Genomic DNA, 15,241 nt, shown 5'->3' with positions numbered 1-15,241 from the left:
AGAGAGAGAGAGAGAGAGAGAGAGAGAGAGAGAGAGAGAGAGAGAGAGACAGAGACAGAGAGAGAGAGAGAGAGAGAGGAAAGGGGGGGGACTGCAGGAGAATGAGATTCTGAAATGTTTTCTTTCTGAAACTCAGCTTTTAGCAGCAATAACCAAAGGGCAAAACTGGCCTTTTTTCTCTACTATCTCCCAGGAGGTACAGGAAGCTGAATGCTCAATTCCAAAAAGAGGTCCCTTGATTATTCTTCTCAGTAACCAAGCAGGAATACGTTATCTTATCTCTGTAGAGTGCTTCACAATCTTCATGTGCTGTGGCTTTTAACTAATTTCCACTCAAATGAGAAGCCATCTGGATTTAAAGACAATTACAAAGCTGTTAGGAGGAAAAGGAGAGTGATGGCCAAGCTGGGGGTAAGGCTGAATCTCTTCTGCAGGGCACTCCAGCCCTAGTGACTGGAACCATCATTTCCTGTTGTTCATTTCAAATGCTTTGGAAGAGGAAATGTCATTAACTGCAGTTCTGTGATTTTAGAAGGAAAGGCCTAAGACAAAGACAGATGTGCCTAGAACTGAACAGAGATACAACAGAAGAGCAATAGACTTGGCAGTAGCAGGCCTGGGTCCAAGTCCTAGCTCTGCTCCTTATTAGCCAGGCCACCCTAGGGAAGTTGGCCGCTCTGTGGCCCTCCGTTCCCGAATCTATAGAACTGCATGGTTTGGACTAACTGATCTCTAAAGACAGTCAATAAGTATTATTAAGAACCTCCTGTGTTAAGTACTGGGGAAAAAGAGGAATATAAGAGAAGTCCCTGCCCTCTGGGAGCTCACAGTCTAACGGAAGAGACAACAAGCACACAATTACATACAAACAAGTTATACAGACAGGATGAATGGGAGGCTTATTTATTAATTATTCATTCATAATAGTTTTATTAATATTTATTATATATTACATGGTTTTTATTTTATTATATATTACAATATATAATAAATATTTGTTAATGGGGCTCGAGAAAAGCTTCCTGTAGAAAGTGGGATTTGAGCTGTGATTTGAAGCTACAGAAGCCAAGAAGCAGATATGAAGTGGGGAGAGAAGCCCATGCATGGAGGGGTAACCAAAGAAAATGCCTGGATTCTGGAGAGACAGGTCCTTTCCTATTCTTTTTTTTTTTTTTTTGTTTTGGAGGGCAATTGGGGTTAATTTTTGTGTTAAGTGTCTGAGGCTGGATTTGAACTCAGGTCCTCCTGACTCCAGGGCCAGTGCTCTATTCATTGTGCCACCTAGCCACCCCCCTTTCCTATTCTAAAGATCTATCTTCCTATAATTCTAAGCTACTTTTCTTCCTCTAAAATAGGGATGGTGATCTCTGTGCTCCCTATTTCACAGAGCTGTGACAAGGCAAGCACTTTGCAAGCCTAAGGCAAAGGAGGATTAGGGACTTAACATTTCTTAGAAATCAAAGAGACTTGGGGCGGCCAGGTAGTTAAGAGCACCGCCTCCAGTGTTGAGAAGATCTGGAGATCGAATCCCGGGCTCAGACACTTGGCACCCACCCAGAAATACCTGGCCATGTAACCTTGAGCAAGTTACTTAACCCCAATTGCTTAGGGGTGGCCAGGTGACTCAGTGAGTGGGAGCACCGCAGTGTTGGCATGACCTGGCTCAAATCCGGGCTTGGATACTCAGCACCACACCCAGAAATAACTGGCCGGGTAACCTTGAGCAAGTTACTTAGCCCGGATTGCTTTAAAAAAAAAAAAAAGAAATCAAAGAGACTCTAGCAGCCACCTAGTTTAACTTGTACCTGAATAAGAATTCCCCATCACAGATCCAAAAAGTGGTCAGCCAGTCTTTACTTGAAGGTGCCTCAAGAGGGGAAAAAGTGAGTAATCTCTGAGGCAGCCCCTTCCACTTTTAGAAAAGTGCCCCTTTACAACTCCCACCCACTGTTACTTCTGTTCTCTGGGGCCAAACAGAACACATCTAATTCTAGTTCCTCCTCCATGAAACAGCCCTTAAATACTAACCGAATTCTCTCTTTTCCATGCTCACCATGCGCATTTCCTTCAATCCCCTCTAATCTGGCATAATCTCCAGAGCCCTTCACCACTCTAAGAGCCCTCTTGGATGCTCTCCTGATTGCCAACATTTTCTACTTATCCCACATGGCTTCTGACCAGGGCACAGTACAATACTGCTGCTTTCCAAGGACTAGATAGAAAACCTTTCTTTATGTTAGCCAAAGATCCTGTCAGCTCTTTTCAATCGCATCACACTATTGAATTGTGCAAAGTTTGAGGTTCACTAACATTCCCTAGCTAGACATCCTTTTCCCTACTTTATATTTCAAAAACTGATTTTCTGAACCCAGATGAGAGGCTTTAATCCCTTATTTATTAATTAATCCCTATTAAATTTAATTTGTTACATCTGGCCAATGTTTATCTTTCTAGGTCCTGACTCAGACATTCCATGTTAGCCATCCACCACAGAAGATCTCATCTCTGCTTTTCCAATATAGAACAACACAGGGCCAAGAGTAGATCCCCAAATTAGAGACCTTCTAAGTCACTGGTGCTCAAAGTATGCCCCAAGGGTCCCTAACGGTCCCCTGTCAAAGGATGCTCAAGGTCAAAAACGATTTTCATAAGAATACTAAGATATTATTTTCTTTCTCACAAGTTCACAGTGGAGTTTTTCAGAGGTTACATGACCTGTGAATTAAAGAGGTGGCTGCAAACATGAAGACTGAGTTAATAGCTCAATCTGCAGAACTGTACTTTTTACAAATGGATAAATCTAGAGACATGGGAAGACTTGATGTTGTGCTTGCATTCTTCTGGAATACAACTAATTATCGTAAAAGATCTTTATGTGAATGCTAAGCAACAAGAACAAGCAGTGCCGAAACATTCAAAGTGTTGAATAATTTTTTTTGAATATCATGGTTTATCCTGAAATGATTATACTAACATTTGCATTGATAGTTTGAGTAGATGTGCTGGTGTCTTAGAACAAATCAAAGCTGTGGTACCAAACTGTACTAGTAATCAATGTACTCTTTACTGCCACCCACCTGAAGGAGAAAAAAATGCCAGGTTCACTTAAGAATGTCCTTGATGAAATAAAAATTATCAATTTTATTGAATTTTGACCCTTGAATGGATTTTTTTTTAATATTCTGTGTGGCAAAATGTAAAGCATGTACTTTTGAGCATACCAAGGTCTTGAGGAAAAATTTGTGTGATTTGAGTTGTGAGTGGAACTGGACATTTTTTTCACTGAACACCATTTTTACTTGAGAGGATGGATGACTATCATTATTCATACATGGGTAATTGGCAGAAATTTTCCTGGAAATGAATGAAGTAAGCCTGTCACCTGAAGGAAAACAACTGGAAGTTTTTCTTACAAATGATAAAATTAGAGCTTTCAAGTGAAAATTAGAATTTTGGAAAAGCTTGTATCAACCACTGTAAGCTTGAAAGCTTCCAAATACCGACTTTTCTGATGAGAAAGGTAATATTAAGTAATGTAATTTTTTTATATTGTATAATAAAGTAAGTCAACATTTGGAAGAATTACCTAACTCGGTAAATCAATATTTTCTAAATGATCAATACATGATGTTACAAAGTCATTAAAAAATCCATTCAAAGTATATGACAGACCAATGGATTTTAATGTGACAAACACAGAAGGAAAAGGTAACTGATGTGGTTTCAGATGCCACACTGCAACTTACCTTGAAGGTCCTGCCACAATTCAAGTTTTGTGGTAGTATCAAAAAATATTCACAATCATTTGAAAAGGCTATTAAAATATTTCTCCCCTTTCCAACTGTCTGTGTGAAGCCAGATTTTCTTCATATAGTTCAACTAAAACACATATTGTAAAAGACTGCATGCAGAAGCAGGTATGAGAATCTAGTAGTCTTTTTTTTTTTTTATTCTGGAAAACTTTATTTTTATCGTAGGTGGAATGGGGACACAGCAAGTTAGATGATTCCAATTTTGTTGGCAACATCTAAAGCATCATAGTCTTTAGCAAGACGGACATAGGCCTTCTTCTCTCCATCGGGCCGGATCAGTGTGTTGACCTTGGCCACGTCGATGTCATACAGCTTCTTTACAGCCTGCTTGGTCTGATGCTTGTTGGCCTTGACGTCCACAATGAAGACCAGGGTGTTGTTGTCCTCAATCTTCTTCATAGCAGACTCGGTGGTCAAGGGAAACTTAATGATGGCATAGTGATCAAGCTTGTTTCTGCGAGGGGCACTCTTCCGAGGGTATTTGGGCTGCCTTCGAAGTCTCAGTGTCTTGGGTCGCCGGAAGGTGGGGGATGTTCGGATCTTCTTCTTTTTGTGGCTATGGACACCCTTCAGCACTGCCTTCTTGGCCTTCAAGGCCTTGGACTTGGCTTCTGTCTTGGGGGGGACAACAGCTTCCTTCTTCGCCTTCGGCGCCACGTTGAGGGAAAGATCTAGTAGTCTTCTATGAAGCCAGACACTCAAAAGATTTATTACTAAAGTGTGTGAAACACAGCCATGCTTCTTCACTATATTTTTGTCGATTTGGAAAATAGTTTTCATAAACAGTACAATTTATGTTAACATGTAATGGGTTTATTATTATTTACATGAAGAAATATTTTAAAATTTGTCAGTTTTCATTTCTAATACAATCAATATGGATAGCTAAAACTCACATAACAAAAGCTGTTGGGGGTCAGTCTTCAAAAGTGTAAAAGGCTCCTCAAATCAAAACCACTGAGAACCACTGTTGTTTTTGATAGAGAAAAAAGATAGTTCTCATTTGGAGGGAGAAACAACTTCATATATGACCTTTCTGGACTATACTCATCAACAAAATGTAGCACACAAGAGGTTGCATGCCAAGGACTTAGAAATACAACAGTCTGGGATGAAAAAGAAGACTATCTTCAGGGTGGGGTCTCTTTTATATGGAAATTTCATTCATTTTTCAATAAATTAATGTTCAAATGTTATCTCCTTTTCCTGCTGTCATCCTCCCCCTCCCTGACAAAACAGAACGATCCAAAGTAAGTCTTAACATCTCTATAATATACTGGCTGCCTCAATCCTAGGCCTACGTCAACAATGAAATCTGTTTTGTCAGCAAACAAGTTTGCAAAAGTAAAGAAAGTATGACATAATCAAAACTTGACATAAGTCAAAGAAGAAGGCAAAGGTCTGAGCTTGAACATTCAAACTCCTCTGGTCACTTTCCTACACCTGAATGTCAAAGTATGCAATATCAAAGTCTAAGCAGGACTCTGCACCAAGAAGTATGGAGGGGGTTTGGCCCTAAAATTTTTACACTTGATGGTCTCCAGTAACAACAATCAACATTGAGAGTGACTCACAAACTCAAAGGTATTTTCACAGTTTGTTGGGAGCACAATCCCAAAGAAAATTGACTAACTCACTTTCTTTCACTTCAGCCTCTTTTCCATTTCACCTGCAGGTAGTTAGGGAAAGATGAGTGCTACATCACAGAGCACAATGGCCTCGAAATCTGAAGCCCTGAGAGACTTTAGTTAGTCTACCTGAACCCAGAAGTCAATCTCCTAATATGGGATCTTGTTGTAAGGAAGAAAAATTACAGGAATAATCAGAAAATACTCATTTTAGGCATATATTTTAATATAGATTTTGAGGGAAAGTGTGAAATTCAATATTCAACATGGAGTATCTTTTCACAAGTTTCACAAAAAGTTCACAGAATCACGGATAGAAATTAGGAAGAGACGTCATCTAAGTTCTACCTCTTTGTTTTACAGATTAAATAACAGAGGCCCAAGCTAAGGGAATAAGACTGTTTTCTATTATTTGTTCTCTCTTACTGGTTATTTGTGCCTAGTAACACTTCAATTTGTGAATTAGTGTTACAACTTTCTTAAATTCCTCTGGGTGAAAAAATTCCTACTCCAGTGGCCACCATTTTTCTGGTAATGTACCTTTCTGAATTTTCTTAGGTTGACTACGACAGCAGGGTTAGGCATCTCTTACTGGGCTGGAAGCTTTTCTGACTGGAGAGAACCAGCTAGAGCTCATACACTGTTGGTGCAGCTTCTGAAAACTCAAGAGTCACCTGAGGTCCATAAGACCTTTGGTACAGGCAAATTCTGTTTATTACAGAGGAATAGAGTTGCAGGGTCTAAAACCAGAGATAGAGAGAAGTCAATTCCTCTTAATTGACCTATCTTTTACACCAAGAGAAGAAACACATCCTGGGGTCAAGAAATAAGCCCTCTAAAAATCTAAGCCAGGATTATTATTACAAAGGAAGCGAGAATCCTTTAGGTAAGTCTATGATGGATCTGGCTAAGACCACTGTGGAGAAAATACCTTCTGAAAGAAGCTCCCACATAACTGGCTTCCTCAGGCTCCAGTGGCCATGATAATAAGATGGTCAGAGCAAGAGGAATAAAGACAATGGTACAAGTACCACTTACACTGCTTATGGAGCTTTCTCAACTTATATATGTTTTCCTGCACATGCTCTCAATGGGTCTTCGGTGCAGCCAGGAAAGAATGAACATGACTGAGCAAGGAATAATCATAGCTGAAGGAGAGAAAGAAGGTCAGAGCCAGCACTTATACATGCCTCTGCCCTAGTCTGTGATCCAGGTATTATTACCTCTTTCTTACACAGGAGGAAAGTAATGCTCAGGGGTAAAGATGTTTGTCCAAAATCACACAACAGGTAACGTTTAGATGATAAGCACCTAACATTTATATAACACATACTATGTGCCAGACACTTTGCTAAGTGCTTTACTAATATTACCTCATTTGATCCTCACAATAACCCTGAGAGGTATCTACCTCTCTTATTTATTATCCCCATTTTACAGTTAAAGAAACTGAGGCAAGCAGGTTAGATGAGTTGCCCCAAGTTCACACAGCCAGTAAGTTTCTAAGGTTGGATTTAAACCAGGTCTTCCTAACCAGGATGTAGGCCCAGGATCTCTGTCCTGCCAAGCCAGAGTAGTCTTCCCAGAGCGTTTGCTGTACTGTCTTTTGAGTCACATGACTCCAGTGTGAAAAGGCCAGCCTGAACTTATACAGACTGCTCTTTTCTATCTTTTTCCTTTCTCAGCTCTATGAAACTCAACTTCCTCATATGTAAAATAGGGATAAAAATACTTAGAGTATTTTACCTGACAGGGTTATTATGAGGAAGGTTTTGCTACTTTAAATAGTTTATTATGCTTCTATCTAAAAGTTAGAGATGAAGGCAGTTTTTTGTTTTGTTTTTTTTTCTAATCTTGTGTTGCATTTTGGAAACAAATTTGAAATTAAAATAAAAGATGCCTTTCCAGGCTACTCACTATACACATTTTAGCACTTTTATCACAGGATCTTAGTTGGAGGAAGCTCAGAAGTTATTTAGACCTCAATGTATCTGAACAGGAATCCCTTCCACAGCACTCCCCAACTTCCATGTGACAGCAGCCGGTGTTAGGAAGCTCACTATATCAAATCAGTTTTTTCTATTTTAAATCCACGCCATGTGTTAAGAAGCTTTTCTTTACATCAAGCCAAAATCAACCTTCTTACAACTTCTATGCATTTTTCCTATTTCTGCCAAACAGAACATATCTAATCCCTCTCCTATGATGCAGCACTTAAAATTTTTAAAAGCATAGGGGTGGCCAGGTGGCTCAGTGAGTAAGAGCACCGGCTCCAGTGTCGGGATGACCTGGAGATCGAATCCTGGGCTCAGACACTCAGCACCACACCCAGAAATAACTGGCCGTGTAACTTTGAGCAAGTTACTTAACCCCGAATGCTTAAAAAAAATTTTTTTTTTAAAGCAGAAAGATCAAGTCTCTTCTCTAAGTCTTCTTTCCCTCCAAGCTTTAACATCTCCAGTTCCTCCCAACAATCTTCATATAGCAGGAAGCCACCACCACCATCCTGCACAGTCTCTCCTAGACCCATTTAGGCTATCAGTCAATTCCTAAAACATAGTGCTCAAACTCAGCAAAATGTTCCATGCTTATTAAGAGAGAGCAGAGTGACCCTATCACTTGGGCTTTTCTGGACACTGCATCTCTAAAAACGCAGTATAAAATTACACCAGCTTTCTGTGGTTGCTGTGTTATATTGTTGACATATGTAAGTTCACTAAGATCTCTCCCAGTCTTTTTCATGTGAATTGCTGCCCCATCCTTTACCTATACAATACTGTTGCTATTGTTTTTTAAGTCCAAGTAAAGGATTTTGTTTATCTTTACTATATTTCATCATCCTGGAGTTTGTCTATCTTTCAAGTCTGTCAATGTAAACAAGGCTGCTCCTATTCCTTACCACTGTCAAATTTCGGATTTCTTCCATGACACGAGGCCAAAAGGACTGTAGACTCTGCTGAGCATCACTGCTGCTGGTACTGCCAAACCCTCCATCAGCAGACATTCTGGTAACTGTGGAATAAACATACATCCAAAGTATTAGAAATAAGGAGAGAGGTACTGCAAAGATCAGGCTGTTAAAAGAGATTCTTTGAGATCCCAATTCACCTCTTTGTGAAATTTTAATCTATTAACTCATGTGTTCAGGTTGAAAACATGTTTCTGTGTGGAGGAAGCAAGGCTCCCAGACCAGATAAACCCTGTAACATGGAGAGCAGGAAGATCTACCCTCTTCACCTGTCTGTATTACAGTAACTACCAAGAACTCAAACTCAAATGGCTTCCACAAAAGAATTCTGGGGGATCTCAAACTAGCCAACTATGGTCTCAACAGAGTTCTTTCCAGGACACTGGAGTTTCAATCTAGATTCCTTCTTAGGCAAGTTACTTAACTTCTCTATGCCTCAATTTCCTCATGCATAAAAAGGATATTAATACTTGTACAATTTACTTTATAGAACTGTGCTGAAGGTCAAATGAAACTATGTAAAGCATCTTGTGAGCCACAAAGTATCATGTAAATGTCAGCTAGAATTACACCTCCTCCCCCCTAAAATAACCCATTTTAATATCAATTTGAGGTCTTTAGCTTCTGGTCTACAAAGAAAAGATCCCATTGAAAATCTGCCCTGGTAAGGTGGATAAACCTTCCTGGGGAAAACTACGTTTTTCCTATACCAGGCCACAGAATCAAGAGAAAACAACTGCAATAAAAATCATAGCCAAGAACCTCAGAAGGAAGACCCGAACCTCATCAATTGGTTGAAGACCTTATGGTTAATCTCTTTTGGCATTTAGGATTTTTGTTTTTTAAGGCATGGAGTGATTCTTATGGTTTTACCAAAAGGGTCTGAGAGCTACCATTAGAAAGTGGGTACAAAGTTACTAACCTATAACCATATCCCAGTCCCTTCCCAACCTGAATCTTGCTGTGGAGCACTGAGCCAACACCAACAACTGAGGTATCAGAATCCCAAAGCAGCTCAAGGTTTAGATCACCAAGAAACAATAGGGAATTGTAGCAACAGAAGACCAAAAACAGCACTCTGGGCAACTACTTTTGTATGGAAGAGAAAGAGTGAATAAGAGGCCATGGATTAGTTACACTCTGTACACATGACTATCGTTTTGCAATATTTAAGAGACAAGTGAATAGCTCCAGGTGTCTTAAGTGCTTACCTGGCAAATTCTTATTACTTAGATGGCAAACATAAAGGGAAGAGAAATTCAAGCCATTAACCTAAGAATTCCTGTATTTAGGAATCATTTGGAAACGTTTCACACCATTGACAGGCTGCTGGCAGTGAGGAAGTAGAATTGCTTCAATTCAGAGGGACTGAGTGTTCCTGTATTTGTGTGGTATAGATGTAGAAAAGGATGCTACATGACCAGCAAGTGCTGGTACAGATGCTGGGCAGATTACTTCTCATTTGGGAAAGGGGGGGGGGGGTCAGGAAGGGATTAAAGTTGGAATTAAACAAGGACAATTACCACCCATCCATGCACTGCCTAGGGTCATCCTGAGAATACAGTGTAGAGGAGGAGTGAAGGGTTTTGATTTTAAATTCCTTAAAGAATTTTTTTACTCACCCAAAGTTCAGGATTAGGAAGGATAAAGTGTCCAATATTTAAAAGAATTTAGGCACAGGAATAACAACATTAGTGTGTGGTGATGTAATGGAGAAAACCACAGAGTCAATTTCTGGTGTTAAAAGTAAAGGAGTTAACTACCGTGTTTCCCCGATAATAAGCCACTGTCTTATTAATTTTTTGGACAGAAAAACACCAGAGGGCTTATTTTAATGAACATTGACAGTAATTTTAATAAACAGGTAAATGTGAACAAAAAAATGTACCTTTATTCAATAAGCAAATCACTGGGGAAGAACAGGATGACGCGCTCACTGCTGCAGCTCTGATTGGATGCAGCTCGGAGCGCAGCGTGCGTTTCACGGAGGATGGGGAGGAGGGGGGGGGGACGGTGCATACAGAGGGTACCGTAATGTAGCGTGTAGCGCAGGGGATCACCTTCACTACAGTAGCAATCTCAATAGGGCTTATTGTCGGGATAGGTCTTATTATCGGGGAAACACGGATAGTTCCTCAAGCCTGTGGGAGATACCTGGGAGAGAGTGAATGAGGCTGGCCCTATAGGCACCACCAGAGGGCAGTATTCTAATCCACCTTTAGAAAAGGATGATTTACAAAATCCCAGTTGGCAAAGACCTCAGAGGTATATAGGGCTTAAGGCTAGATGAGACCTTAAGAGAGCACCTGGCCCAAAACCCTCATTTTATAAAGGAAAAAACTTATAAAAGGAAACCCAAAGGCCTGGAGTTAGGAAGACCCAAGTTCAAATACAGCCTCAAGCACTCCGTGTAACTCTGAGCAAGTCACTTAACCTCTGTCTTCCTTAATTTCCTTAACTGTAAAATGAGGATAGTAAAAGCACCTATTCCTGGGTGGTTGTGATGATCAAATGAGATATTACTAAAATGCTGAGCATAGTGTATGGCACATAGTTGGCACCTGATAATTAGCTATTTCCTTCCTTCCTAAAGTAACTAGTCTAAGGTATACCACTAGGGTAGCAGTATTTTTGGACCGTGAACCCAGGTTCTCTGACAATCTAAAGTTCTTTTATCTAAAATGTGAATTCCTAATTATAATGTGAATTCCTAATTATAACATGCCCTAACTACTGATCATCTTCTCTCTCCTTGAACACTATTAACTGCCTAACCCAAAAGGAAGTGGCTGACCAAGGTTCCAAATGGCATGTTCATTTATCATTTACACTGTTTAAATATCACCCCAACCTGGACTGGATTTCAAAGAACTCTTGGTGACTGACCGATTCTCCTCAGTAACCTCTTAAGAGATGGCAAAATCGACTAGTGGAAAGAGAACCACCATTCTGCCCAATCAAAAACACAATCTTTCTCAAGGAGGAAGACCTTTCTTGTTAGGGGTGCCTCTCATCCACATGGGTGCAAGATAAACCAAACCATCAGAAAAGTCTGCTGATAATGCCTCAGATTAATGACTTGAACCAAATCTGAATTTCAGCTTTGGACCTCTGGCCTAAAGATAGGGAAGATGAAGCATCAAGTCATTTTATGAGAGGCTAGTAGCAAAGTCAGGAATATGGTCCCATTCTTGTGCTTTCCATCCCACAATTCAATGCATTGGCTAAGTGACTACTGTGTGCAAAGGACAGAAAACAAGAAAAGAAATAGACCTTTTAGGAGCTTACAACTGCATAGACGCAAATGAGTACAAAGCAGAATGAAAAAGAGCAGAATCAGAGAAAATGTCCCAGGACAATTTTGGAAATCTCTTTCACTTGGCGGGAATGAGCGAAGGTTTTGAGGTACCTGAACTGAGCCTTTAAGAAAAAGAAGTCTAGCATCCCTACACCAACCAAAGGACTCAGATTTTGAAAAGATAAATTCAACAGTAGTAGCATCTACAAAAGCCTACCCAGATCTCTAACTCAGTTCATAGACATAGGTCACAACTGTTTCCAACAACATTCCAATTATGATTTCCTTTAGTAGGATGTTGGTAAGGGAGCTTGGCCTGACCTCTAGCCAATGTGACCTAACAAAGGCACCAGCACATTCAACAAGTGCTCTGACACATTGCTGGTACTGTCCACCCAGCTGCTACACAGGTTGTTGCTTTAACTCCTTCGTGTTCTGCCATGTTTGCCATTAATGTGTTGGAAGTGGTCTGACAGCATAAAAACATCTGTGAGGGGGAGTCTCAGAGTCCATGAATGATTCTAAAATGGTTGGCTTAGAGCCACACACTGTCACAAAATGGGTCACACAAGATACCAAAGTTACCAAATCTTCCTGGAAATAGGAAGGCATGTCATAGCTTTAAAAAAAAAAAAAAACACACTTTCACTTGAATAAGACATCTGCCCTGGGAAATCATATGCGTTTTGTTAACAGCAAGAAAAAGTCAAAGACATCCTTTAAATTTTGTGGAGGCAGTTTAGTACAGTGGAGAGAGCACTAACATAGATGTTAGGAGGGCACAGATGCAAGGCCCAGCTTGGAAGTTCATTAAGAATTAGGTATTGTACAGATCACTTCACCTTCCTGAGACTAAGTATCTTCTTATATCAAATAGGAATAATACTCATGCTGCCTACTCCACAGAGTTGTCACTAAGGAAAAGGCTGCATGAACCTCAAAGCTTTTTAGCATCTGAATTTTACTTCTTAGGAGTTTCCATCTACTGTAAATGGCTTAAGTAAATTATGGTTCATGAATGTAATGAAATATTATTATGCCATAAGAGATGATGAAATGGACAGTTTCAGAGGAAAACGAAGAATTCTATGAACAGATGCCAAGTGAAATAAGCAGAACTAGGAGAACTTATAAGCAACAAAAAACAATTTTGGAAGATTTTAGAACTCTGACCATTGCAATGATATCCCACAATTCCAGAGAACTGAAGATGGAACACATAACTTACCTCCTGACAGAGGGGTGATGGATTAAAAATACAGAATAAGACATACACTTTTGGAAATGGTCAATGTATGAATGTTTTGCTGGACAATGCATACTTGTTTTGACAGGTTTTTCTTTTTTTAGGGGTAGGAAGGAGGAAGGAAGAAGATAATAAAAGCTAGTATATATAGCACTTTAAGATTTACAAAGAGCTTTACAAATGGGGCGGCTAGGGGGGTTTGGATCCAGCCTCAGACACAACACAAAAACTAGCCATGTGACCTTGGGGCAAGTCACTTAACCCCAATTGCCCTCCCAAAAAAAAATATTATTTCTTTTGATCCTTATAACAATTCAGGGAAGGAGGTGCTATTATTATACTCCTTTTACACAGGAAGAAACTGAGAAAGGCATTCTATCCAGCATTCTATCTACTGTGCCACCTAGCTGCCTAATAAATGCTTGTTTAAAAAAAAAAAGTTTTCAAGGGGCAGTTAGATGGTACAGTGAATAGAGTGCTGGCCCTGGAGTCAGGAGAAGCTGAGTTCAAATCCGGCCTCAGACACTTAACATAAAACTAGCTGTGTGACTTTGGCAAAGCCACTTAACCCTAATTGCCCTAACCCTCTCACCCGCAAAAAGCCAAAAAAAAAAAAAAAAAATATATATATATATATATATATATATATATAATCTTCCTACTAAATTCAGAAAAGAGAGGTTGCCTGGCGTAGTAGAAAGAGAAAACATGGATTCTCATTTTTTCTCTGACACATGCTGGTTACAGACCTCAATCAAGTCACTTAAACCCCCTTTTTTTGCCCCAGGCAACTCTCTTAGACTCTAAGGTGCAAAGCAGGTGTCAACAAATATTAGTAGAAGGAGTTTCCTATACCAATGAAAGATCCTTAAAAGAAAAAAAAAAGGTTAGACTACTATATTTTTAGAGTAATCTTCACAAAGGGTAATAGGCAGCAGTCCAGCAGTGTCTGGCTTAACTGCCAGACCTGGGTTCAAGTACTGTTCTTGCCTCAAACACTTACTTTCCAAAGGCAAAAAGGTGCAGATCTAACACAGAGATCCCCAAGAGACAAAAGTGCCAGAGGAGTGAGTGGAATGATTTCATTGTAGAGGCAGGGTCCTGAAATATCCCTATTCTTTGGGGAAAAGGAGAGGAAAAAAGAGACTTGAAGGGACTTGCCCAGGATAATAAAGTTACTAAGTGTCTGAGTCAGGTCTTCTCACTCTACTACCCTCCATGGCCTCTACAGAATGAAGGATGGCACTAGGTGATCTATGATCTGGTCTACCTATAAATCCTCTGATCAGACTTGACAATCCCTTTACAGGAAGACGTGAAGAAAAAAACTACAGGGAAACAAAGCTCGTGACATGAGATGATTCAAACAGTCCCAAAACCAAACCAAAAACCCCACAAAGGGAAGGAGACCTGGCTGTTAGTGACCAAGCCAGTTAACATTTTTTCGAACTAGAGGAGAGAGAGTGAACTGTGTCATTTATAAAACACCTCAGCAGCAAAGTGTTCCATTTTTTAAAGATTCCCTTGGAAACCTCTGAAGCTCCTGCCCTTGACAGGCTCATCAAATCTTCCTTAACACTGACATGCCCAAATACTGAAAAGATGTACCAAAAGTCATTAAGCCTTAGGGATACAAAGGAATATAAGACGTGATTACATATTACCTTCAGGCCCCAGCCATAACCTTTCATATCAATGTATTTTATAGCCAGTGCAGGCCCAACATGATACAGATTTCTTTATAAAAGAAACGAGGGGAAGGTCATGATGAGAAAATGACTTTTTTTTCGAGGAGGGAGGATGGGTAAGACTGCCTTGTATTGAGGTACCAAATCACTCCCTCCTCTCAGCCCAGCCCACATCCCAAAGGGCTGAGATAGAAGAGTCAGAAGGGCTGAATGCAAAATGCAAGCCTCCGAAGACTTACTGAAACTAAAGGAGTCTCTAACAAAAGCTTATGCTAGTGTACCCTTAAAAAAAAACTTTTCACTTTCCATTGCCTGCTGCATCAAGGAAGTCAATAAAAATGAGATGCCAGTTACATAGTACCCCATATATTCTGTGATTTGTACAGGAACATAATTATTGTACACATGGTTAAGTTAAAATTTTTATGATGCCCTATTCCTTGATATGAGTCACTTGCTACTTGTTCTACTCTCAGAGAAGATGTTTCCCACCCATGTCCCTGTTCTATCACATGCAGAACAGTTTTTACATTTTTTAAAAGCTGGTTTAGATCTGCCTACCTTGATCCCCACAACCTCCTACCAACCCACACACCCCTTT

The 15,241-nt window shown here is 40.0% G+C and overlaps 1 protein-coding gene across 12 annotated transcripts in view; it reads right to left on the bottom strand.

Moving 5' to 3' along the window:
- The window catches only part of NFYC (nuclear transcription factor Y subunit gamma), a 94,959-nt gene that overhangs the window by 30,208 nt on the left and 49,510 nt on the right, over window positions 1–15,241 (bottom strand). For all 12 annotated transcript variants that reach the window (XM_069068069.1, XM_069068070.1, XM_069068076.1 and 9 more), the window contains one exon: window positions 8,340–8,452. In XM_069068069.1, coding sequence (XP_068924170.1) covers window positions 8,340–8,444 — 105 coding nt within the window. In that variant the 5' untranslated portion in view covers window positions 8,445–8,452. The remainder of the gene's footprint in view (window positions 1–8,339; window positions 8,453–15,241) is intronic.

Source organism: Petaurus breviceps, unplaced genomic scaffold, assembly GCF_028583685.1.
Source record: "Petaurus breviceps papuanus isolate PSGF00001 unplaced genomic scaffold, PetGlider_PUasm1.0 90760, whole genome shotgun sequence".
In the NCBI taxonomy this organism is placed as follows: Eukaryota; Metazoa; Chordata; class Mammalia; order Diprotodontia; family Petauridae; genus Petaurus; species Petaurus breviceps.
This window is presented reverse-complemented; position numbering and strand designations above follow the sequence as displayed.